This window comes from Misgurnus anguillicaudatus, chromosome 10, assembly GCF_027580225.2.
Source record: "Misgurnus anguillicaudatus chromosome 10, ASM2758022v2, whole genome shotgun sequence".
Lineage (NCBI taxonomy): Eukaryota > Metazoa > Chordata > Actinopteri > Cypriniformes > Cobitidae > Misgurnus > Misgurnus anguillicaudatus.
Window position 1 is genome coordinate 3469930 of NC_073346.2, and position 24583 is coordinate 3494512.

The following is a 24583-nucleotide window of genomic DNA, read 5'->3' on the forward strand; positions in this document are numbered from 1 at the left end:
TAAAGATTATAATTTTACCGTACTGATTTAATAATGACGTGTGAAGAAAAGCCCCACCCCTACAGTGCTGTGAAGATCACGTGATCGCAGGGCGGCGCCGCAAATACGAAACGACCAATAGAATCGCGCGCCTTGGGGAAGTTGCGGATTTTGAAACGGCTGAATAAGAAAACATTTAACTCCACGTCGAATTTATCACCGTTTTCCGTCTTAATGTAAGTTATACGACTTTAAAAACAGTTTTTGCAGCGTCTATAATGTTAACCGTACAATGGAGTGCGTTAAGATGGAGTTTATTATTAATCCTTGTGACAATCGAGATCTTGTGTTGTAGTGAGTTTAGCCACCCGATCGGTGGATCTGTTGTCAGAGAATAATGAAAAGATTTATGTTTGTGTTGATATGTGGCTAACATTTAATGGGCAGTGAGGTCTTGTTAAGAATTGTTAGCAATATGATGATAAACTAGTACAAAGATTAACATATATTTTTGATGATATAAAAAAAAGACAGAAGGGGGGGGGGGGCTAGGTCTGTGGGACGAATATTTTATGTTTGCTTGTCTGATTGGGTGCGATTGTAAGATGCATAGATGTATGCTGCAGATATAAAGATAGACAGACAGATCGTGTTGTTGTCACTGTGTTGTACTGATGTGTGTGATTATATTGTGTATTGTTTAATGTTCAGTGTATAGAGATGGATGAAGAAGAGAGCACAGAGCGACAGATGCAGATCGCCATGCTGTGTCAAAGACTGGCAAAGATGAAGCAGTTATTCAATGATGGTAATAATAACTTACTTATTCCTGTTATAAATTAAATACACGTCTTGTTCAGGTTTCCCAAAGTCTTTAATCTTGAAAATATCAATACTATTTAAAATAGCCTGGATATATGTCACCAATCTCATATATACAATATATGTAAACATTTCATCAGATAGAAATTGGCATTTGTGTGTGCACTCTCTGATAATATTATTCTTCGTAATCCTTAAGTAGTAATCGTTAGGAAATTAAAGAGTATTAGAAATAGCAACACCATGCTATTTTAACCAAATGTCTTTGCGATTTACACAGATGACACGGATTACATTAACCAGGCCATCAGTTCAAACTCTCCTGACACCTGCCGGACATTTCTGACCAAAATGGAGAAGAAGGGCAATCTTCAGACTGATGCCAATTTTCTCACCAAGCTCATTGACTGCTACACTCGTGTCTTTTCCAGCATGCCATTGGGAAAGTACGGTCAAAACGAGAGCTATGCCAAGATGCTGGTCAGATTTGCAGAGTTAAAAGCGTGAGTCACCCGTGGTTCTCCTCTGTGCTTTTATTTTCTCTTGAATCCTCACAAAGCTTATTTCTGTACAGTGACAGACGAGCAATTTTTTTTTGTGGTCAAAAATAATCTTTGTTGTTGTTTTGAAGAGAGGGGTATATGAAGTGTCTTTTCATCTGTTGTGTTTTAGAGACGAGTAGGGTTCGGTAAATGTAATGATCTGAGTTAAATGTAAGCTGTGTGTGCTTTCAGTTCAAATAGATCAGATAAATACAGTCTGAGACAATAGTATCTTTAGCTGAATTAACGCTACAATGTGCTAACAGACACATTCAGAAAAGCTTTTGGGTAAATTTAACCAGTCGGGCAGTGGCCATGGGCGGGGCTTTATCAGTGTGACATCATGTTAACAATAGAATCGAAACAGCACGTCTAACGAGACTGCTTTGGTTTAATGAGGATTAAAAAACAAAGAGAGGGTGGATTTTTTTTCATTGTAGGGTGGTTGTGTTCACACACTTTATATCCAAATTATGCATAGTATTTGTGCCCTTTAAATCCAAATTTTTTTTTATCTGTCTCTCAACAGCATCCAAGATGTGGATGATGCTCAGGCTAGTTTTGATATAGCAAGGTCCCACTGCAAGGATTTTGCTTTTGTCCACATAGCTTATGCTCAGTTTGAACTTCTACAAGGTAAGACGTTGCTTTTAAAGCCACATGTGAAGCCAAACTTCCTTTAACAAAAAAAGTAATTTAGCTTACGAGTGACTGTTTCCTTTTTGTTTCTACAAGGCAATGTTAAGAAATGCACTTTGATTCTTCAAAAGGCTTTTGAAATGAACGCAAAGCCGAGACGCGTTCTGGAAGCTGCCGTGCGAAATCTAAATTCAGGAAAACAGCAGCTCCTTTCTCATGAAGATAAAGAGAACGCATCAGGTTTGTTTTTTTGTTGAAATTTTTTTGGCATGCTAAAAGGTTTTGTCCTCCTAACCAGCTGTGAGTGTGATGTTTGTTGAGACAAGAGATTTGTCCATATTTATGTTTGTTATGTCCATTGTCTATTTTAGTGGTAGACACACCTATAGACGGTTTCAGCAGTAACAACATTCTGCTTTTGTGGAACAAACGTAACTTCCGGTAAACTCCGAAAGGAATCAATAATAACAGAGTCCTTTAGAGTAGTTTATTTCTGATAACAAGCTAAATACCGTATTTTCCAGACTATAAGTTGCACTTTTTTTCATAGTTTAATAAGTAGAATTTAAAGATATTACTACTGACTTGACTCCATGATTCAAACACGAGTTTTGTGCAGTGCTGAGTAGCGCTTGTTGTTTGTTGTAAATCTCCTGTGATTGCCCGAAGCTGGGAACTGTAGGAAGCAGCGGTTCTGATTTGTCATTGACACTCGGGATCTGCTGCACAAAGTTTTCTCCAACGTCGTCCTGTCAGTCATTACTATCCTCACATAAAAAATGTACTCTTCCACAGCAAGCATAAACGTCATATAGATCGCATGTGCATGTAAACAGAATTGAAAAAAGGCTACAGTATGAATAACTTGCTATTAAAGCGACAGTAGCCCCTGTTTTTCTGATCGAAAAAAATTATCCAATCTGTAACTGGAAAAACATTGTATGATCCAAATTGTGAGTTTTGTGAACCATTGAACCACTATTAAATGGTGAGTATATCCAGTGTGGAGATGAGCAGGAACAGTTGGCTTGCATGGAAATCCAGATAAAAAAAAAACAAGAATAGCAGAGCATACATTGTGTTCAGTGCTCCTATAAGCTTTGTAATGGCAAAATTCGGCCCCTTGGTGAAAATTATTTGAGGAACCCTGTGAAATGTCCACAACATCGAGTGGCTTCAGCATCTGAAGTTTATGGACGGTTTCAGCAGTAACAACATAAACAAGCGGCTGTCATGGTTCGCACGTAACTTCCGGTAAACTCCGCTAAGAATAAATAACAACAAAGTTCTTTAAACATAGTTTATTTATATAACAACCAAAAAAACAACACATAGATTACCTAGGAAACCAAAACATTTGTTATTTTCCACGAGGCATTTGTTCAACAGATCAGTTTAGCAACTAGTCAGACCATTAAAAAAACGAAACCGGAAGTAAAGTTCGGATCCAAACGTGTATCGCATCAGCACACGTGCGTCGGATGAAACCGTCTATAGAAATTTCAGTTCAGTTCGAAGCAAATATTTATATTGATGATTGTAATTGGATTATTTTATGTGTTATTTGTGTTTTGATAAATGTTTTGTCTCAATATTCTACATTGAATTTATAATCTACCTAAAAAAAAAATTATAAATTTCTTTAAATATCTGTTTTTAGTGTCTGCCCATGAAAGCAGCTCCAGGAGATCAGATGGAACGTGTGACCTACAGACTGGATATAGTTTTTCTCAGGGGAATGATACACTTAAACATTAAAATGAATATTTACAGTGTCTTTATTATGAATATACCATTTACATTAACCGCATAATGTTATTGTACTAAAACAATATATGAGGAGCTCAGATGCAAAAGCTGCTAAACGCCACCTCTCTCAAAAATAAGATAATGATATTAACCGAATGCTCTCGTCACATATTATCTGTCATCAGATACATTTACTTCAAATCCACTTAATCACGGCATCAGGTCATTCGGAAATACTGGTTTGTTGTCAGAATCCATTAAAGATTTCAGACGCACTTAGCATCTGAGCTCTTCACATGTAGTTATGTGTTGCTGTTTATTACTAGTATGTACCGTATTGGTTCATTTTAATGAAACGTTGACGTTTCTCTAATTTAAAAAGTAAACATCAAATATTAAGTAAATATCAAAGTTTTAAATAACTGTAATAGTTTTCAGATAGTCCATGTAATGGCTTGTTGTAATTTTTAGGAATGATCAAAAGTTCAGTCCACAGGATGAGAACATACCTGCTTGGAGATCAGGGTCACAGCAAAGAAGAGTTGTCATGGTAAGGTGTGAGAAACGGTCAATCTGTTTGCAGATAGATGGGAAATAAATGGATGTAATTAATGTCTGATCCCTCATACAGGCTGATAGATTACCCATGGGACCTCTGTCCATACCTGAAAATGAGAGCAGCGACTCTGAGAGCGTTCAGAAACCAGAAGCTTCTTCCTCCAGAAGCAGGTCAGTCCTGTGCATCTATACAGTTACGGGAGGTAATGTAGTGTATATGATAAAGTAGTTATTTCTTCTGGATATTTATACATGGTTTATATATCATGCATATTTTACTAATTTAATCATAAATATCTTCTCTGATTAGAATTTGTTAGATGCATTTTTATTGATGATGCTTTTATACATTATCTTGGTCTTAACATGTATAACGTCGCTGCCTGATGAAACTCACGTATGTCCAAAATGGTAACTTTTCAGAAAGTGAAAAAAACACCGTATATCAAAAGCAGTTGAATGTAGCGTTGTCATACTTGGTACGGCATATTTACATGTAACCATATTCTTGCCAGTGTCATGATATAATCCACATTTGACCAAAATTGAGTTTAAATGGACATGCGTGCATATTTTACAGTAACTTTGATCGATACGCGTTCTTCCGATCATTCATTAGAATGGCCAAAGTCGCGTTTCGTATTGACAGATGAATACGCTCAGTTTATTAAATAGCCTACGTCTTAGTTAAATACGCTTACTTTATTTAATATATAAGTGTATTAAATGTCTCTTGCAAACCATTAAGGGACAATGAATCAATACACTGACATGGTAATGCTACACAACAGGGGCGTCAGTTTGTGTTGAAAAGTGGTGGGGACAAAAGATCTTATAAAAACATTACTGCAGGATGGGAAAAATATTGAATAACGCGCATCAAAAATGGGCATAGCGTAGGCCAGTCAACAACAAGAAAATACTCAGCATAAATTTATAAACCCTCAACAATGTCGAATGCACACATCACACATGTAACAGTCCCTGCAACACCAGCTCAACTGAACAATGCCAAAGCACCATACCGTAGAAAACAGCAGCGCGTTTAATAAATGATTACAATGAATTTCATTACATATGTACAAGAAAACAAACCATAAGCATACAACGCAACACATGTGAGACTAGACCACAAAACCAGTCTTAAGCATCGCTTGATTTTTCAGAACATTTTAACCAAATGCTTTCAAAAAGTGGTGGGGAAATCCCCAGCGTAAATATCACCAATGCTAGACAGATACTTTGTTTGCACAGTCCTACCGTAATTAAGTAACTCATAGATGTTAGTCTGGCGTCCGGGGGAAACGTTTACCTCGAAGGAAAGTCATTGTCATGTTTATTCGGCTATATCCAGTGCTGAGCTTCGATGAAACTTTACGAGACAGACGAGATGCTTCACAGGCGGAAGATATGCGGCGTGATTGACAGCTTTGACACCAAACGGGTACGTGAAAATCAGATGACATGATTTCACAACTTTTCATTGGCTATTTAGGTATGTGACGCATACTGTATATGGAAATGAACCTGGACATTCAATCTGTCGAAAAATCTCAAAATCGGCAAAATGAACATACGTGAGTTTCATCGGACAGCGACGATAAATGCATTTATTTTTTATTTACTTACTATTTATGTTTTGAACAGACAAGCACGAGGTTCAAGTGTCCGCTCCACCCTTCAGTTGTGTCCCTCAAAGAAAGGCACTCCAGATGGAGACTCCTACAGTTTATTAAACCTAAAGGTATAAGATTAAGACTGCCTTCCTATGAAATGACCACTGTTACTAAACATAAATGACCCCTTGAACTGAAGTATTTTTTACATGTGTGCATTTTATTTCATGTTTCTTCATGTGCTAGGAAATACAGTGAGGAAAATAAGTATTTGAACAGCCTGCTATTTTGCAAGTTCTCCCACTTAGAAATCATGGAGGGGTCTGAAATTGTCATTGTAGGTGCATGTCCACTGTGAGAGACATCTAAAAAAAATAATCCAGAAATCACAATGTATGATTTTTTTAACTATTTATTTGTATGATACAGCTGCAAATAAGTATTTGAATACCTGTCTATCAGCTAGAATTCTGACCCTCAAAGACCTGTTAGTCTCCCTTTAAAGGTGCAGTGTGTCATTTTTAGAAGGATCTCTTGACATAAATGCAATATAATATACAAAACTATATTAACAGGGGTGTATAAAGACCTTTCATAATGCACCGTTATGTTTTTATTACCTTAGAATGAGATGTTTTATCTACATACACGAGGATCCCCTTACATGAAAGTTGCCATTTTGTGCCGCCATGTTTTTACAGAAGCTGACAAATTTTTTTACTTAGTTGTCTCTGGCGATGACATGTTTTTTGGGTGACGGCTATCGTAGCTTCTCTATGTGTTTCAAAAGCAAGGGGTGAGCAGTGGACTGAGCCTTTGGTTACAATTCGCAACCTCACCACTAGATGTCGCTAAAATTTACACACTGCACCTTTAAAATGTCCACCTTCACTCCATTTATTATCCTAAGTTAGATGCACCTGTTTGAGGTCGTTAGCTGCATAAAGACGCATGTCCACCCCATACAATCAGTAAGAATCCAATTACTAACATGGCCAAGACCAAAGAGCTGTCCAAAGACACTAGCGACAAAATTGTACACCTCCACAAGGCTGGAAAGGGCTACTGGGAAATTGCCAAGCAGCTTGGTGAAAAAAAGGTCCACTGTTGGAGCAATCATTAGAAAATGGAAGAAGCTAAACATGACTGTCAATCTCCCTTGGACTGGGGCTCCGATAAAAAAATTATACATTGTGATTTTCTGGATTTTTTTTTGGATTGTCTCTCACAGTGGACGTGCACCTACGATGACAATTTCAGACCCCTCCATGAGTGGCAGACCTTGCAAAATAGCAGGGTATTCAAATACTTATTTTCCTCACTGTACATCTCTACAGAAAAGAAAACTGATTTTGTGAATCCAAAATAGCAGTAATTTTAGGACATGGGTACCTAAAAGTTATCCTTTAATTTTTTTTTATAGCCACCTGTAATAAGTCCAGATAATCATAGAGAAGACATTGAAGAGGTGGACACGATCACAGCACTTCTGCACAAACCAGAAAGAAGAGAGGCTTCTAGAATGGAAGGTAATTATCCAAGAAATATTTTGCCTATTTAGAGGAATTGTTTACTTCCCAAAAGAAATGTTGTCATCTTTATATTGTTCCTAATGCCGGGCTCACACTACAGGATTTTTAAAATCCTGGCCGATTATGGAAACTGATTGCTTGCACACACACATCAGGAGAATCATGCTCGCAATTAGGGCTGGGAGGTATGACGGTATACTTCATTACCGTGAAATAAAATATCAGACGTAACAGATTTTTCTATAGCGTGCATTCCACGGATTGTAAATAAGTAGGCGTGACTAACTCTGCACTCCCAAAACATAAAATAATCCACTCATAACAAACAAACGAGTAAATTCTGTAATTTCATAATAAGTGCCAGTAAATCCACCACGGGTTCCTCCTCCCCTCGTGCAGAGGGGTCTCGAGGTGTCACTCGAGCTGCACCACCAAATAAAGAAACTGCTTCTTGCACATAACACTAATAGTGGTACAGTTTTCTGAACAAGACAAAACATGGGGTTTATATCAATAACACGTGCCCTGCTGGAGTGATGTACTTTGATCATCATTTCCTCATAATACAAACATCTTTGATCAGTAATATGCAAGAATCAACCTTCTTAAAACAGACTTCATGGTCAGTTACAGGGTTCCCACGGGGCCTTGAAATCCTTGAAAGTTATTACTGTAAAATCTGTATAAGATCTGTTTACACACACACAGAGCTACTAAACAGAACTCCTCTTAGCCAAGCTCAATATTATTATTCATGACCCTTTAAAATAAGGTAATTAGGGATGCACCGATATGGAAATTTTGGCCGATACGATAACCGATAACTCTTTAAATTTGGGGGCCGATAACCGATATCTATAGGACGATAAATATTCAAATTATTTTCACAATGAAAAACTCGCAGACCGCGGACATCTTGCCTTTGCGCTAGACTAGCATACTCTTCTTAAGCCCGCAACACGTTTCATCTTCGTGCTATGTCACAGACAGCACCAATCAAAACTCCACATGGCCAGCAATGAGCATTTGAAGTGGTTCAACAAACCAAAATAATCCATCATTTATCGGCTTTCATTTATCGGCCTAATTTTGCTATCAGACCGATAACCGATAATATTAAAAATAAGCAGTTATCGGCCGATAGCAATATGTCGGCCGATATATCGTGCATCCCTAAAGGTAATAATACACCATTTCATTATAAAGGCAAATCCTAGGGTTGTAAATGGACATTTTTGCACTTCATAAAGCCACATACCTTCTATGTAGATATCAGAAAACAATTGAACACACTGTATCAATGCATTCTTTGGCACCTTTAAAGGCATTGTTTCTTTAATAGATACCGTTGACATCAACCAGATCATCAGCTCCAACTCTCCTGAAGGTTGTCAGATATTCCTGAAAAACCTTGAAAAGAAAGGAGATCCTAAATCAGACCCAGCGTTTCTCTCCAGACTTTTGGACTGCTACTCTAAAGTGTTCGCCAAATTTCCCCTGGCAAAGCATTGCAAGACTGAATGCTATGCCCGAATGCTTGTGCGATACGCTGAGCTGAAAGGGTGAGTTTATATGAACTGCACATGTTAACATTTTACCATACAACATACATCTTTACTCATTTATACATTGTCACCTTTGCAGAGTTGAAGATCCAGAGGAAGCTCAAGATCATTTCAGTATTGCCCGATCACACTGTAAAGCTTTCGCTTTTGTACATATTGCACACGCTCAGTTTGAGCTCTCCCAAGGTAACGCGTTATATTTTAATTAGACAATAGATGTTTGAAACTGGTGTATGGTATGTCTTTATAATAATGTGTTTGTTAAATCTCTCAGGCAATTTACGGAAGAGTAATTTGATTCTTCAGAAAGCCTTGAGTTCAAATGCACAGCCAGCTGAAGTGCTTCATACTGCAGTCAGAAATCTGAACTCTGGCAGAACTCGACTGCTTTCTGCCGAGGAGGAAGAGAGCACTCACGGTTTGTCTGATTTCAATTTAATCCTTATTTCGGTTCAGAAAGGACTTTAGCCCTTGACAAACAATTATAAAATTAGTCAGGGTTTCTAACTGGACATCAGTTTCTACTCCAATTCCAGCCTTAAGGTTTTTATGTAAATCATCTCCTCACATTCTCGGTTGCATCATATTTAAGCTTGATGTCCTTTAGTTATCTTGACCTATGATTTGAAACCCAAAATATACAGGGTTCCCACGGGTCCTTGAAATCCTTGAAAGTTATACATACATAGATACAGGTCAATGAAAGTGCTTGAATCTATTTTATGCAAGAAAAAAATCCATATTATTCCCTGTGTAGTGTAGGATAATATCATAAAATCTTTTGCCTTTTAAGCACACGTGCTAAACTGTTCGCATTTAATGCTTATATCTTCTATATGTGAATGTTGATTCATACCAAAATGCTTTTTTGCATAGTTGTGTTTGACACATGAAAACGTTTCAGGTTACGTATGTAACTGTTGTTCCCTGAGAAGGGAACGAGATGCTGTGTCTCCCTTGTCATACTTCCTGCGTCCCTATAACGCCGTCTTTGGCAATATTTCAGATTGCGATATACTTCCTGGCTCCTCATCACCCTGTCTTTGTCATTAATCCTCACCATTGGTTAAATTTAATATACACATTCAGACACACTTACCCCTGGAGACGTCCCCAAAGTGTCACTGTAGTGACGCAGCACGAGTTCCCTCCAAAGGGAACGGTAACGATGTATCTTAAAAGATAACACAATGTAACTTTGGTCTCACTTGAAATGTGTCCCCACATTTAGTCCTTGAACTTGAGGGTATTGGACCAGGAAAGTCCTTGAAAGGTCCTTGAATTTGAAGTTAACTAAGGGGTGGGAACCCTGATGTATGTGGAATGATACTTATTAATGTCTTTGTGTCAGTTTATTGTTTATAATGGTCTGCAAGTGTGCATTTCACATGTAATGCATGACCTTTCATAATAATTGCAAAATGCGTAAGGTCACGCTGGTGCATCACACGGCTAGTGCAAGACAAGTTGTGGTTTAAAAGTACTTTTTTTGCCTAAAATTACAACGGTTTTGCTAGATAAGACTCGTTTGGGATCTTTTAGAGCACTTTAAATACTGCATTAAAACTGCATTTATACTGTAAACTGTTGGGGTTCAATAAAGTCCATTTATATTGAGAAAAATCCTGGAATGTTTTGCTAAAAAAAACTTAATTTCTTCTCAAGAAAGAAAAGACATCAACATTATGGATGACATGGGGCAGAGTAAATTATCTGGATTTTTTTAAGTGGAATATTCCTTTAAAGTTGCAAAGGAGTCTAAATTCCTTGGTATCACCTTTGACAAACTTCTGTTCTTTATTCCATGTATAAATGCTTAAAGGACAAGTTTGGTATTTTACACTTAAAGCCCTGTTTTCAGATTGTTTATGATGAAATAGAACGGTTTTGACTGAAATTTGGATATATGCGGCTGCCCCGAGAATTTTTGGGTTTTTGTTATATCACCTCCCACCTCTACAATGTGTGTATAGGTGCACTGGAACAATCCTTCCTAACGTGCATTAAACTTTCGTTTACAAAGACATGAAACTCACTGAGTGGTCAGGGGTGTTCACTGATATGCTCACACGGAAATCGCTGCAAAAGATGCTTTCCAACAGGTGTTTTAGCATTCGTTGTAAACTTGTGGACCTATTTTTCCAAACGCCTCACACCCGTATATTCTTCCGCCGAGAGCTTGAATAATAGACACTCCAGCCCAGTTGGTGGCGATAATCCGCCTTTGCCAATTGCAAGAATACAAACAACTTTCCCGGCGCGGAGTAATACCTCACAGCACATCTAATACAAGTCAATGGAGTTGAAGGATAAAAACTCAGATAAAACCTGTTGGAATGCGTATTTTGCAGCGATTTTTGTGTGGGCATATCGGTGGGCACCTCTGGCCGCTCGCTGGGTTTCACGTCTTTGTGGATGGAGGTTTAATGCATTTTGGGAGGGATTGTTCCAGTGCACCTACAAACACATTGTAGAGGTGGGAGGTGAAACAACAAGCACCCGAAAATTCTCGGGGCAGCCACATATGTCGAAATCTCAGTCAAAACAGTTCTATTTAATCATAAACAATCTGAAAACAGGGCTTTAAGTGTAAAATACCGAACTTTTCCTTTAAAACAAGGTTCTAAAGACATGAATATCTTAAAGGTTTTATCCAAAACTAATGAGGAGCAGATATGACATCACTTTATAACGTATATAAAACTCTGATCCGATCGAAGTTGGATTGTGGAACTATTGTTTATGCCAGAAAAACATTTATATGATCTTTGGACACTATACATTATCAAGGCATACGACTAGCTTTCAATTGGTGATGTTCTTTAAAGGTGACATAGAATGATTGAACAGAGTATTTATCCTTGTTCTGTGATGTGACATGTAGACACACAAATTTTTGTTTGGGTCTGTAATGCCTTAGAAGCTTCCTAAAAACCTCTCTCAGATAGCTCTATTAGGGTGGGGGATTTCAAACAAGTGGTTTTGCACCTATTTGGCTCCCCCTACTGACTTAACTTGCAATCTCATTACTGATTGGCTGACTTTGCTGCCACTCAAAAAATGTAGCCAATTATTTTAAGGTGGAGGGGCAGTTAGATGCCTGTGATGTCATAAGCATCAGTTTTTCAGATTGGGCTGTTTTCTGGCGGACATTTCTAAAAGAGGAATTTCTGTGAGACTGAGATGTTTAGCATGTTTAGCACTTTTTGTATGTTTGTGAATGTGGATAGACTACCATTATTCAACAAAGACAAGGTAAAAATGGTCCCCTTTAAGCTGATTGATTTAGTAATATTTAGGGGTGTGACGGTTATTATATAACCGTGAGACCGACGGTTATAGTTGAACACCGTCATTAGAACTCTATAACCGACAAAACCATGTTATTAAAATATAAAAAATATATATCATAAAGAATGTTTAAATACTAATTAAAAACAATTGTCAACAGTCTGTGTTACACGCCCCACCATGTTATCACGTCACGCAATGAAAAATACAGAGCGGAGCAGACACTGACAACGCGCTGACATACAGGAGAGACCAGGGCACTTTTTGGTTACTTTGAGATTAAACATATTAAACAAAGTCTCACATTTCAAATCATCTCTTCCTTCTATTTAATTTATAGAATCAAATAAACATGAACGACCATAATAATCTACTAACTCTCCTGAAAGCACATTCACTGCTAGTTGTCTTGCTGTTAATTGTAAATAGACGTAGAGCAAGTAGCTAATCAGTGTTTAGTTTATTCAAATGCTGGTTTCACATCGCAAGCATGAGCAGCAGCGCGTATGCGGAGAGCGTTTGCCGCGCGTGACTATTGTGCTTTTACACGGCTGCGTTTGCAGCGCATATGGTGCAGTTTAATAACAGTATAACAATCTCAAGTTCACATTACTTTATTTTACATGCATTTATGAGCAAAACCTCTTCAAGACGCTTTTTAATCCACATTGTTTTCGTGCTGTTCTGGTCCGTGTAATGACAGATATAGACACAATTATAGACATTAAAAGCCCATGGCACAAATCTGTTTCTCTCAAGATTATTAAGATAATGATAGATATAGGATTCATTTATGCTGGGCAGAGAGTGACAGCACGCAGTCTTCTGGCACGTGTGTTTTTTAAATATTTCATTGCTTTCTGTTAAATTTCTCAAAGTCATTACTGTTTAAACCACACTTACATTCATGATTTTATGGTAAAATGACACTTTCGCGTCAATCCACGAGCATTTACAAGCAGCCCCCCCCCCCCCCCCAGGCGGTTATGTGACGAACCGTCACATTTGACTCACGTCATATCCGTCATCACCAATTCTGAAACCGGCACAGCCCTAGTAATATTAATACAAAGTTATAACTGCTTTTTTATTAAGCATTAAAAGCATTTGTGTGTTGCAGGTACTGTAGTAGAAGCACCAAGAACCAGAAAGGATGTTGAAAATCCTGTAAGGGTTCCCGAGATGCCACAAAAGCCCCCTGCCAAAGAGCCTTCATCTGAATGGAAGATTCCTGCTCTCATTAACAGACATTCATCTCCAGAGGTCTGATCACAGATCAAAAACATTCCTGTTTCACATCTTCACTGTTAATCTGATTCAACATTCCGATTGCTTGCTTCATAAGAATCTGTCTTCTGTCACGTTTAGGAGCGCAAGCCTCCCGCAGACCCCGTTCCCACACCATCCTCTCATCATGCTGTGAGAACACCAGCGCCCCCTCGATTACAACCGACTCTGAACTTTCAGACACCCAACTATAAAGACCCAAATGCAAACAGGTAATGCCCCAGCAGAATGTATGCAGGAGACATTAGGTTTTTTTTTTATACGTTTACTACACTTTTCCTCTGTAGTTTTGTCACTCCTGTGGTGAAGCAGAGGCCAGTGGTCGTTTCTGTTCCATCTACGCTTCAGAAAATGGGTCACACTCAGTTGCCTTGCACTCCAAAAAACCAAGTGTCCTACGTCCAGCAGCCATCACAGGTGAACATGCTCATCAATTCACTTTATTGTGCTAAAATAACTCCTATCATGAAATAAAAGTAAACGATACAACTAGGGCTGCGACAATTAATCAAGTGTCCCCTTAAAAATGCATCTGAAATTGATTCAGAATCAATTCTTTGTTTCATGCACAGCTCGTGCATGTACTGTACAGTAGGAAGTCCTTATCAATCTAAAATCAATATGAGGCGTTTATAACGTGCATTTAAAAAAGTCGTTGCAAAATTATTCAAAATATTCTTTATCTACGGAGCACCTAAGGGGACATGAAGAAAAAATTAAATAAAGTGTAGTTTCGCGTGCGCACGTGAAACTATTGCGCCTGCAGGTGAAAGCTTAAATTTCATGCGCGCACGCAAAACTAAACGTAAAAAAAAATTCTGCACATTAAAGTTTCACGTGAGCAAACTTCAGATTTTTTTACTCCAATGTCACCTTAGGGGCTCGGTAATTATCATGAAAATACCTGAAACAATTTGAAGAGCAGCGATATAAATATTCCTATAGACATTTCCTGGAATAGTGTTTGTAATGTTACTTCTTCTATGGCACAAAGGGAGTTTCTGCACGAGAGCGCCCCCTGGCTTTTGGATGTGCCGGGATTTCACTGTAATTCATTAAAATTAATTCATTGAGAAAACGCGCAATTGCACGATTAATCGTTACAGCTCTAGATACAACAGATGACATTTGTAAATCACCAGAAATTATTTATAAAAGTGTTCAGTTAGATATAGCTATTAAATTTATTATCTTTAAATAATTATTTCCTTGTGTTTATTTATTTTGTTAGATATTTAGTTTATTATCTTCATGTATATTTTTTTAAATAAAAAAGAATTTGAAGAGTTAGTCACTCCTGCCCATGTAGACTGTAGAAACATGTTTATGATGTGTTTAAGGTAAATAGCGCATGTTTTCGCAGCAATCGTGCCGCTCAATTTGCGTCATTCACATAGCCTCGTGCGAGTTTGCGTCTATTTGTGTCTTTGCATTGACTTTGTATGTAAATTATTCATGCAAATCGTTCAATTTGTGAATTTGGTTTGTGCGCCACATTACATTTCTAAACAGACAGTGTTATTTTGCTTTTAGACACCGGCCTCTGCTTTCTCAAATGAAAGCATCACAATCAAGGGCAAACAGTTCTTCATTTTTAAGATGATCGGGCGAGGTGGATCCAGTAAGGTACAAACAAACTGAGCTGGACTGTGTCTATAATTTTACACAAACCACTGTGTGGTAACAAAAGCCGTGTTTATTTTCAGGTCTATCAGGTATTTGATCATAAGAAGCACACATACGCCCTAAAATACGTCAATCTTGAGGAGGCCGATGCGCAGGCGGTGGAAAGCTACAAGAATGAGATTGAGCACTTGAATCATCTTCAACAGTACAGTGATCAGATCATCAAACTCTATGACTAGTAAGTGTTTCCATAACTGACCTCAGCATCACAACTGAATATAACCCCTGTAAGTTAGTGACGATCACACGTCTGATGAGATGTTTTCTGTATGATTGCAGTGAAATCACCAGCAGTTACATTTATATGCTCATGGAGTGTGGCCACCTGGATCTCAACACGTGGTTGCGCAACCGCAAGACCGTCAACCCGCTGGATAGGAAGTGTTACTGGAGGAATATGCTGGAGGCTGTGCACACTATTCACAAACATGGTAACCGCACCTTTTCACCACAAAGAAAAATATCATGATCTAACATTAGCTGCATTTACACTGCGTTTACATTACAGATTTGCGCAAAACTTTTGCATTATTTTCTAAATGTTGCCAACCAACTTTTGCTAAATTTCCATTAATCAACGTGACTAAAATGTAATTTTGTTCTCTCGCAATAAGTCATTCGGTGTGTACGGCCTCATATGGCATGCGTATGACATCAAAATACTGCGAGAGCAACTCCAATGCTATGTACACACCAAACACGGGGCATCTCGTTGCTCTCTCTAGATTACTCGCGGGATTTAACTTTGTGTCAAGCGAATTTTTCACTCGAGTTGAATATTTTCAAGCGTTTAGATGAATGGCACGTGTTTTCACGGTAACGCGCCACCCATATCGCCTCATTCGCTTCGCCCCACGTGAGGGCGCGTCTTTGCATTGACTTTGTATGTAATCTACTCGCGCAAATCATTGAACTCGCATCTGGTGTGAACCCACAGTAAAGCATACAGAACAGTACATTTCTGAATCACTCTCACGGTATTTTAATTTCATACGCTTGTCGGTTCTTCTGACTCTTTCCATTGCTGTTTTGAGAAATATTTCTTGTTTGAATTGCCTGAAAAACCACCTCACCCGAGCGTAAAACTTTTTTGCTATATATGGGAGTTTGTGAAATTGCCATGTTTCCATTGGACTCATTTTCAATTTGTGCCATTTGGCGAGTAATGGAAACGCAGCTATTGTCGAAATTTTTTTGGAAAAATCCAATAGGAAACAGAGAGGAAAGGCCATTAAAAGTGTTAAATGTGGTCTCAGAGGTATTATTTTTTTCCAAATTAGGTATTATTTTTTCAGACAATCAGGTGTCCTGTTCTGATTGAAATTCTATCTGCGTTCGCGTTAGTTCGTTTAAATATGGGCTTTAGCATATCTGGGCACATAATCAAAGATCTTTAATCTCCGTCTCAACGTATGTTTGATGCTGACGTCATATTCAGTGGTCGTTCGGCATCATCTCAGAACACTGCGCGCTCAACAGAAGTGTCTGGCTTACGTTTTATTTTAGACTTGCTTCAAGGCATATCTTCAACGACTGGACAACCATCGTCGTCTTCATGGGCAAATGCAAGTTTTCTAATAGCTGGGTTAACGACCCAGCGTTTAAGGACTAGCTCAGGCCTGTAGTAGGGAATAACAGGCAGGCTTATTGTTCGGTGTGTAAAAAAACATCAATGTCACTAAGTGAAATAAATGTGCAATATGTTGTCAACATCAGTCTCTAAATATAGTCTATTCTTTTTTGTATGTTATATATGTCAAAATCTGTGTAAATAATAGAAAGGTCGCTGATTAACACTTGCAATTCAGTGTCGTGATGGTTTTAAAAAATATTCAGAAGGTAGTAAAAAAGGTATTAAAAAGTAGTAAATTTAACTACTTTATACCCTGAATCAGAAACTTGTAGAGGATCGGGAGTGGACATTTTTTATTTGGGCAATTTGCACTAATTTAAACATTCACTTTAATTGCTTAATTGTTTTTTAAGGTATCGTTCACAGTGATTTGAAGCCGGCAAATTTTGTGATTGTCGATGCTTCACTGAAGCTAATAGACTTCGGAATCGCCAACCGCATTCAACCCGATGTGACCAGCATCATGAAGGACTCACAGGTGGAAATAAACTTTCATATGGATAGAAGATCATCTACGTTCCACATATTACAATTTTTTTGTTGTTGTTGTGTCTCAGGTGGGGACACTAAACTACATGCCACCAGAAGCCATTAAAGACACTTCCTCTAATGGAAGGCCAGGGTCAAAGGTAAAATGATATCATCCATTTGACATTTTGTTAAAGAAGACTGTAGTGGGATCACATTGATGTTTTTTTTTTTTTTGCTGTCTACAGATCAGTCCTAAAGGGGACGTGTGGTCACTCGGTTGTATCCTATATTGTATGACTTATGGAAAGACTCCGTTCCAGAACATCACCAATCAGATATCCAAAATTCATGCCATCATTGATCCGTCCCACGAGATCGGATTTCCAGATATTCCGGAAAAAGACTTGCTTGACGTGCTTAAGGTGTGTAAATATAGTACTGTATCAAACAGTTGTTAAAGGGTAAGTTCACCCAATGATGATAATTTTGTCATTAATTACCCTCGTGCCGTTCCACAGCCATAAGACCTTCATCTTCTGAAATCTGAGGCTCAGGAAGGCAATCATTGTTAAAATAGTTCATGTGACTACAATGGTCCCACCTTAAGTTTAGGAAGTGTTGATACTTTTTTTGGGCACAACACCCCAAAAATTAAATAAAAAAAACTTAATTTGTGTTCGGAAGGTTTGGAACGACATAAGGAAAACTAATGGCAAAATAATCGTTATTGGCTGAACAATGTATTATGCTCTGACTAACGTCCACCCGCTGTCTGTTTCAGAGGTGTTTAGTTCGTAATCCTAGAGAAAGGATTTCCATAGCAGAGCTCCTAGATCATCCGTACTTACAGTTGCAGTTACAGCCACAGCCTGAGTCAGGTACTGTATGTGTTGTTTATGCAATAATGTCATGCCAACTTCATGAGATGATGTTTCTAAACAGCATTAAAGGATTTCCCATTTATCCTTAACATCTCTACCTTTACTATAACTCGTCTTTGATAAGTAAATTAATATTTCTGAAGAAATGTACATGTTGGTACTTTAATTTGTCTGCAAAACTAACATCAAGCATAAATCAAATCTTTTCAAGTTCTTAAGGAAACACATTTAATAAATGGTGTCCCAGCTTTTTGCTGGTGGTATATTTTTTTACTCATGATTGATTTTTTTCCTTGCTAAAGAATGTCTCAGATCATAAAAGGTGTTGAAGCAAACCTGTAACAGTTCGTGTGAGGAATAAGGAAAAAAGTCATTAACACTTAAAGGAACAGTATGTAGGATTGTGGCCAAAACTGGTATTGCAATCACAAAACTTGTGGCCAATACACAAAATGACAACATAAACATCAGTTGAGGGCTGCAACTCCACTTTTTAAATGACAATATCCTGGCCAGACCACTGTTGTCAAGGATATAAGTATTTGAAATGAAAATGATTTCTTAATGTCTAGTGACATATCAGGACCATTTTATGATTCATTGATATAAATTTCTTACATACTGTTCCTTTGACAATAAGGTTCTATAGGCAGCCATTGTTATTGCAGAAATAAGCCCCGGCAGTATGATCATATTAGGGGTGGCACGGTTCATGAAAAAAATCCGAACCGTTCGGTTCGCTTGTCTCGGTTCGGAGCGCGTGTGTGCCGTACGGTTCAACGGTTCATGGCATGCGCAATGTAACCTCATGCCCTGTATGTGACCCCAGATAGCGTGTTTCCCTTTCGCGAATAGCGCGAAAGAAGAGGTGACTGCTGTGGAGAGTGAGTGCTGCCTGTCATGTTACGTGTAGAAATGTCAGAGGGAGAGAAATGGAAGTCTGCCCGGAGTTGGAGGATGCCCCAGCGTCATATAAGTTTGGTGTGTGGAAACATTTTTTATTTCATGTTACCTACTATGATGATATAGATATATAGAACTGCAGGCTATGGGTTGAATGTGTTCAAAACAGCCACACGCGACGACTGCCTTCTCTCCGCCCATTTATCTAATCTGAGGTAATGAACACTGTTTTACGTCTTTTCGTATTCAGCGCTATTTTTAGCCTTTCATTGATAAAACGAAAGCGGCTCATTTCCGCGTAGTTTCATTTTGCTACCGCGTGAAAGTTGCGCGATCTTATTTCATAAACTGCCCCTTAAAGTAATCAGGACAGAAGTAGTCAAAAGTGGACAAAAGAGACGGATTTAAATATTACAGGTGTAAACGTTATGTTTCTCTCTCGTCCACATATACTCTCTGCGGTAAAAAAGCAGCCTCTCAGTGATAAATCTTAGAGCTACACTGAAGTTGGGATTTTGATAAATGCAAGTTATCTTTGTGTGCAAAAGGCACATAAGTTCATGTAGATGGCAATACACATTCTCTTTTTTGCCAAATAAATGAAAAGCATGTTGAAATCATCAATGTCTTCCCTCTTGCTGTATCAAAATCTCACCTGGCTTTCATCAGGGATGTTCCCAATAATGTGCTTAAAGTCAAATTCAGTTTGTGCATGATTACATGATATAACTTTTTTTAATACTGTATCCTAAATTATGGATAATTAATACATTAATAAGATAATACATTTCTGGAGTGTTAAAAATTAAAAGAAAAAAATAACAACAAGAACCGTACTGAACCGAGAACCGTGACCATCGAACCGTGATATGAACCGAACCGAGGGTTTTGTGAACCGTGCCACCCCTAGATCATATTTTAAGAAAAAATGCATTAAATTATTAAATGGGCAGGAGTCAATTATTCCTCTTGCGCTACGGTAGCCACAGAATGTAACTATTAGAATAAAGCATTCAACAGCCGTGTGATATAACAAAGATTAATAAATGCAGAAAAACATTATTGCTTATCCTTACTACCTAACCCAACAAAACTGTGCCGGACTGCGATTCATACCTCCCTACTCCCCCAGAAGCACGCCCTCACACTGTACTTTAACTGGTCTGAGACAGGCACGCTTTTGCAGCACTGTGCTTTCATACTGCCACCGGTGAGGGCATCAAAATGGCCGGAAGTCATTCATTTTCAATGTAAGCCGGCAGCGAGCTCCGTTGGGCAGCGGTGCGTCATGTATGAAGTGAGCATCGAGGAGAGTTGACATCAGCTCAACTTTATGGTAATGAGCTATGACGCGGTTTGGTGGCAACCAATCGGAAAGTGGAAACGTCCGCTTGAAGGGATTCCAGAGAATGCATTCGAGCTTCCAGTACACCTTTTCTATAGCGTCATTAGTAGGGCAGCAGGAGCTTTTATTTACGCTCTCGCCGGTGGCGGTGTGAAAGCAGAGTAATGCTACGTACACACCAAACGCGGGGCATCGCGTTATTCGCTATAGATTACTCGTGGGATTTAACTTTGTCTCATGCTACTTTTTTGCTTGAGTTGAATATTTTCAACTCGGGCGAAGACGCGTATGAAGCCCCATTCAGACAGACAGCGATGTTATCGCTGTGTGTCGCCCGTCTCTTTTAATGAGGCGTTTCTAAATCTGCTTGTCATAAACAAATGAGTACCATCCACCCCAGTAACTGACAAGAGAAATGTGACGTGAACTCCACTGCTTCGTTCTCATTGGTAGTCGCTCCCGACATTTCCATAAAGTTAAACTTTTCTCAACTTTCTTGCGTCGCTGGACACGCCCATACGGTCGCCAATGGTCTCTTTCGCTCGTGCCGCCGGAAGTTGCCCAGTTTCCATTGAAATGAATGAGATTGCATCGCTCTGCTACTGCTGGTCGCTGGCTGTCTGAATGGGCGTGAGGTGAATAGCTTGTGTTTTCGCGGCAAACGCGCTGCCCGTATCGCGTCATCCGCACCGCCCCACAAAAGGACACGTCTGATCGCGTCTTTGCATTGACTTTGTATGTATTGTACTTGCGCAAATCGTTGAACTGGCGTCTGGTGTGAACCCACAGTAAGGATGGAATTGTTTTGAAGACAACAGGAAGTAACACACTCTCTTAACACTGGAGTCCATCGTAATGTTAAGTCTGTGCCCGGGCACGATACAGAGCGATCAAGTCAAACGAACCAGGCTTTGGGGGTAAAACGCGCTTGTGCGTGGTTTGGTTGGGATAAAGTGAGCACGCTCCAATGTAGAACCTTTACTTATATTAACAAACACAACATTGTCCTCAAGTGTCGTAAATTTCCTGAATGATTACAAAATGTTTGTGTTATTAAGTTTGCACTACACTGCTCTACAGCAATACTGATGATATTTGCTTTCAACATTACCTTTCTGTTTTGCAGCAGAACCATGTAACAGTGATTTAAAGAGAATACTGAATGAACTGGCGGCTCTTCAGTCACCCAACAGTATCGCCAGAGCTGCCAGTGTAAGTGTTCAACAGTTATAATGCAGCTGGTTTTGTATGGTATCGCTAGACTATAAATAATCAACTTAATCCAGACGTAGTATCCCACTATCATAAGTTTGTGAATTTAACTCTGTCTTTCTTGACTTCTGCTGCAGAACCTTGCCAGGATGTGCAACAGTGGAAAGAAATTGGATGTTTCTGAATGTGTGAAAACGACCAGTCAGACGCTGTGGAAATAAAACTGATGCTACTGTGAAGGTCGTCCTCCATGGCACTTGGAGATAACAGGTCCTGGATCTCAAAGCAGGACTTGAAGCCACTATTCATGATTTCAAAGCTTACAAGCTGCTGAGCCATTTGTTTAATTTTTCACTTTAGATAAGCTCTAAAGCTTCATGTATGATCACTATGCCACTTGTCACCTTGTTCTAGGTGTGTCAATGTTTTACTCCTATCCCTCCTGAACTCTTTCTTTTTTATTTGACTATATTGATACATTCTAAGAAACAATGACATAACAAATAAACCTTTCTATGTATATTCTGAATATTGTATTTATTTGTCATTTAGTAGTGTTGCAGCTTGATAAATAAAAAAATATTATCTTCTTTTTTAGGAATGTACGAAATGAATATCTTCAAATATCATTTTAAAAATACGTCAAAATATATGTACAGAAATATATTTTAAAAACAAATATTTTGTATATATTTTAAAATATTTTATATTCATGAATATTTATATTCATGTCTCATTGGAAGAAAAACATTTTGCAAACATATACTTTTTGTATACATACTTGTATGTTTTATACAAACTTTATACAAATATTTTGGCCAGGATTAATTCTAAAATTATAAATGTATTTGTTGCCCCTGAAATGCTTTTGCATTTCAAAAATATATTTAATTAAGCTTTACTTTCTACAAAATGTATTTGGATATATATTTAAAACATTTTTGGCCAAAGAAGTGCATGCGCACACACTACAGGGGATGCAGAAATCAAACTCTTGAGTATTGGTTACTATACAAGGTAATAAAATCACTTTACTCATAGTTTTGTTTTTAGTTGGAGACAGGGCCGCTGGAAGTCATTTTGAACAGGGGGTGCTGTGATTTTTTTTTTTTACAAAAAAACCTATGAGCCTGTAGGCCCAATTTAAAATACATTTTAAAAATAAATACATTGAGTTTCACACTACTTTATTGTCATATACACTTTAGTGCACACAGCAGGGTCGGACACACACAGACATCAGCTTAATATATGCGCGATTATTAATCAGAAGCAGAAATACTTATAACAATTCCAGGGGAAATTACTTTCTTTACAACTTCAGACATACATTACATATGAAGAGTTTCGTTGCAAAACGAGATAAATCCATTTTTTAACATTTTTGTCAAAACATGTTTATTATTATGTTATCATGTTATTATTTAGTTTTATGGTGCTACTTAGCTGTATTTTTTAAGTAATGAAGGTTTTAAATCAAAACAAACCAACTGCAGTTGCATTGAAATTAATTGGAATGCACAACCAAAAAACGCGATTTCTGAACAATTAAAAAAGCGGTGGTTATCTCGTTTTGCAACGAAACTTTTCATATATATATTTACATACAACATATAATATTATAACAACATATAATATTAAATAAACTTCAAAATTTTCAATGTCCAGACGAACATATTTTACTTTCGTTTTTAAGTTAGGATCACACGTCGATTAACAGTGGTAAAATATTCTCACAATTACATACCTTATATAGACTTTTTTTACTAAATAGTACTATTGCTGGCTTTTTTAACTTATAAATAATTCATACATTGAACAAAAATAATAATGGGTTTAGATCTGATATTGTATAATTTTATAAAGAAATACATGCTGTATAATTACATTTTTAGAATATATTAGGCTTTATATAAGGTTTGTACTCTAAAAATACTTTATTTGTTACAAACATGATATAAAGAATTTACAAACGTTCTCATTTCACCATATCCACAGGTAAAGAGTCATTATATACAATAAATTCGTGGGGAAGCATTTAAAAAACATTTAAAAATAGATGCATTTGTTTAAAAGCAAAGCATTTATTTACTTAGCTACAGATGAAGCAGCTACTTTGCGCCTTCTACGGTCTCATAATCGTTCATCATTTATGTTCAAGAGACTCAATAATAATCTTTTACATTTTAATCCTTTAAAAAGGCGTGTTTGTGCTGCTTCGCATCCATGTATGTTATAACAAACCCGCGTTGTCATGCCGTTAATATGCGCATATTATCAACGCGCTCTTTACTCTAGCAAAAGACACTTGCGTCGCGCATTGCGCCGGTTGTATAATAAAGTACAAAGTCTCTCATGAGGGGACTAATGCCCAGGGAGTTCAGAATTTCTGTGTGGGCATGCATCAACCAAAGGTGTGTGAGTCTTTTCTGGATCCTGGTGAGTGCGTATCCATGTCTTCAAAAGACGCAAGGCGGAGAAGTGCGCTCGGATGAGGCCACGGAGAGGGGTAGGCACATGAAATTAAAATCCAAAATACACGTAATAACCTACATGTGTCAAAAATAATTTCCTAACATATTCATAAGTAATATATAGACGGGGTTGTGTTGGACTTTAAGGCGTCCATCTGCATGTTCATAATTGGAGGAAAGACACAAATATCTAAATTGAATATTTATTGATCAGATATGAAAAGGTTTTACAGCGCGCCGGGTTGTTTCAAGGCCACAATAGGCAAGCAACAACCCCCAGCATTTGGGAAAACAACTATTTATAGAGTATGTGACGTCGATCTTCTTCTTAGAATCTCCACCCACAAAGGCTGCTTTTCCTCGTGAATCTGACTCCCTCACCACACCCAGTTTTAGCC

The 24583-nt window shown here is 38.0% G+C and overlaps 1 protein-coding gene across 1 annotated transcript; it reads left to right on the top strand.

Annotated features, from left to right (window-relative positions):
• Window positions 1-57: 57 nt before the first annotated feature.
• ttk (ttk protein kinase) lies at window positions 58-22240 on the top strand. The gene is made up of 25 exons (XM_073871815.1): window positions 58-215; window positions 691-787; window positions 1082-1304; window positions 1873-1979; window positions 2079-2222; window positions 3643-3717; window positions 4202-4281; window positions 4363-4460; window positions 5937-6033; window positions 7329-7434; window positions 8780-8999; window positions 9082-9188; window positions 9277-9420; window positions 13414-13556; window positions 13662-13792; window positions 13868-13997; window positions 15114-15206; window positions 15287-15444; window positions 15546-15697; window positions 17253-17377; window positions 17457-17528; window positions 17616-17792; window positions 18152-18248; window positions 21626-21711; window positions 21849-22240. Exons 2-25 carry the CDS (start codon window positions 700-702, stop codon window positions 21930-21932), a joined length of 2937 nt encoding a protein of 978 aa, XP_073727916.1. The 5' UTR covers window positions 58-215; window positions 691-699; the 3' UTR covers window positions 21933-22240.
• The last annotated feature ends 2343 nt before the right edge of the window (window positions 22241-24583 follow it).

Coding starts and splice junctions, on each gene's coding strand:
- ttk (XM_073871815.1), top strand. CDS start 700: ATGGATGAAGAAGAGAGCACAGAGCGACAGATGCAGATCGCCATGCTG. Junction 6,034..7,328: donor ACAGTTTATTAAACCTAAAG/GTATAAGATTAA, acceptor TTTTTTTTATAG/CCACCTGTAATAAGTCCAGA. Junction 15,207..15,286: donor GGCGAGGTGGATCCAGTAAG/GTACAAACAAAC, acceptor GTTTATTTTCAG/GTCTATCAGGTATTTGATCA.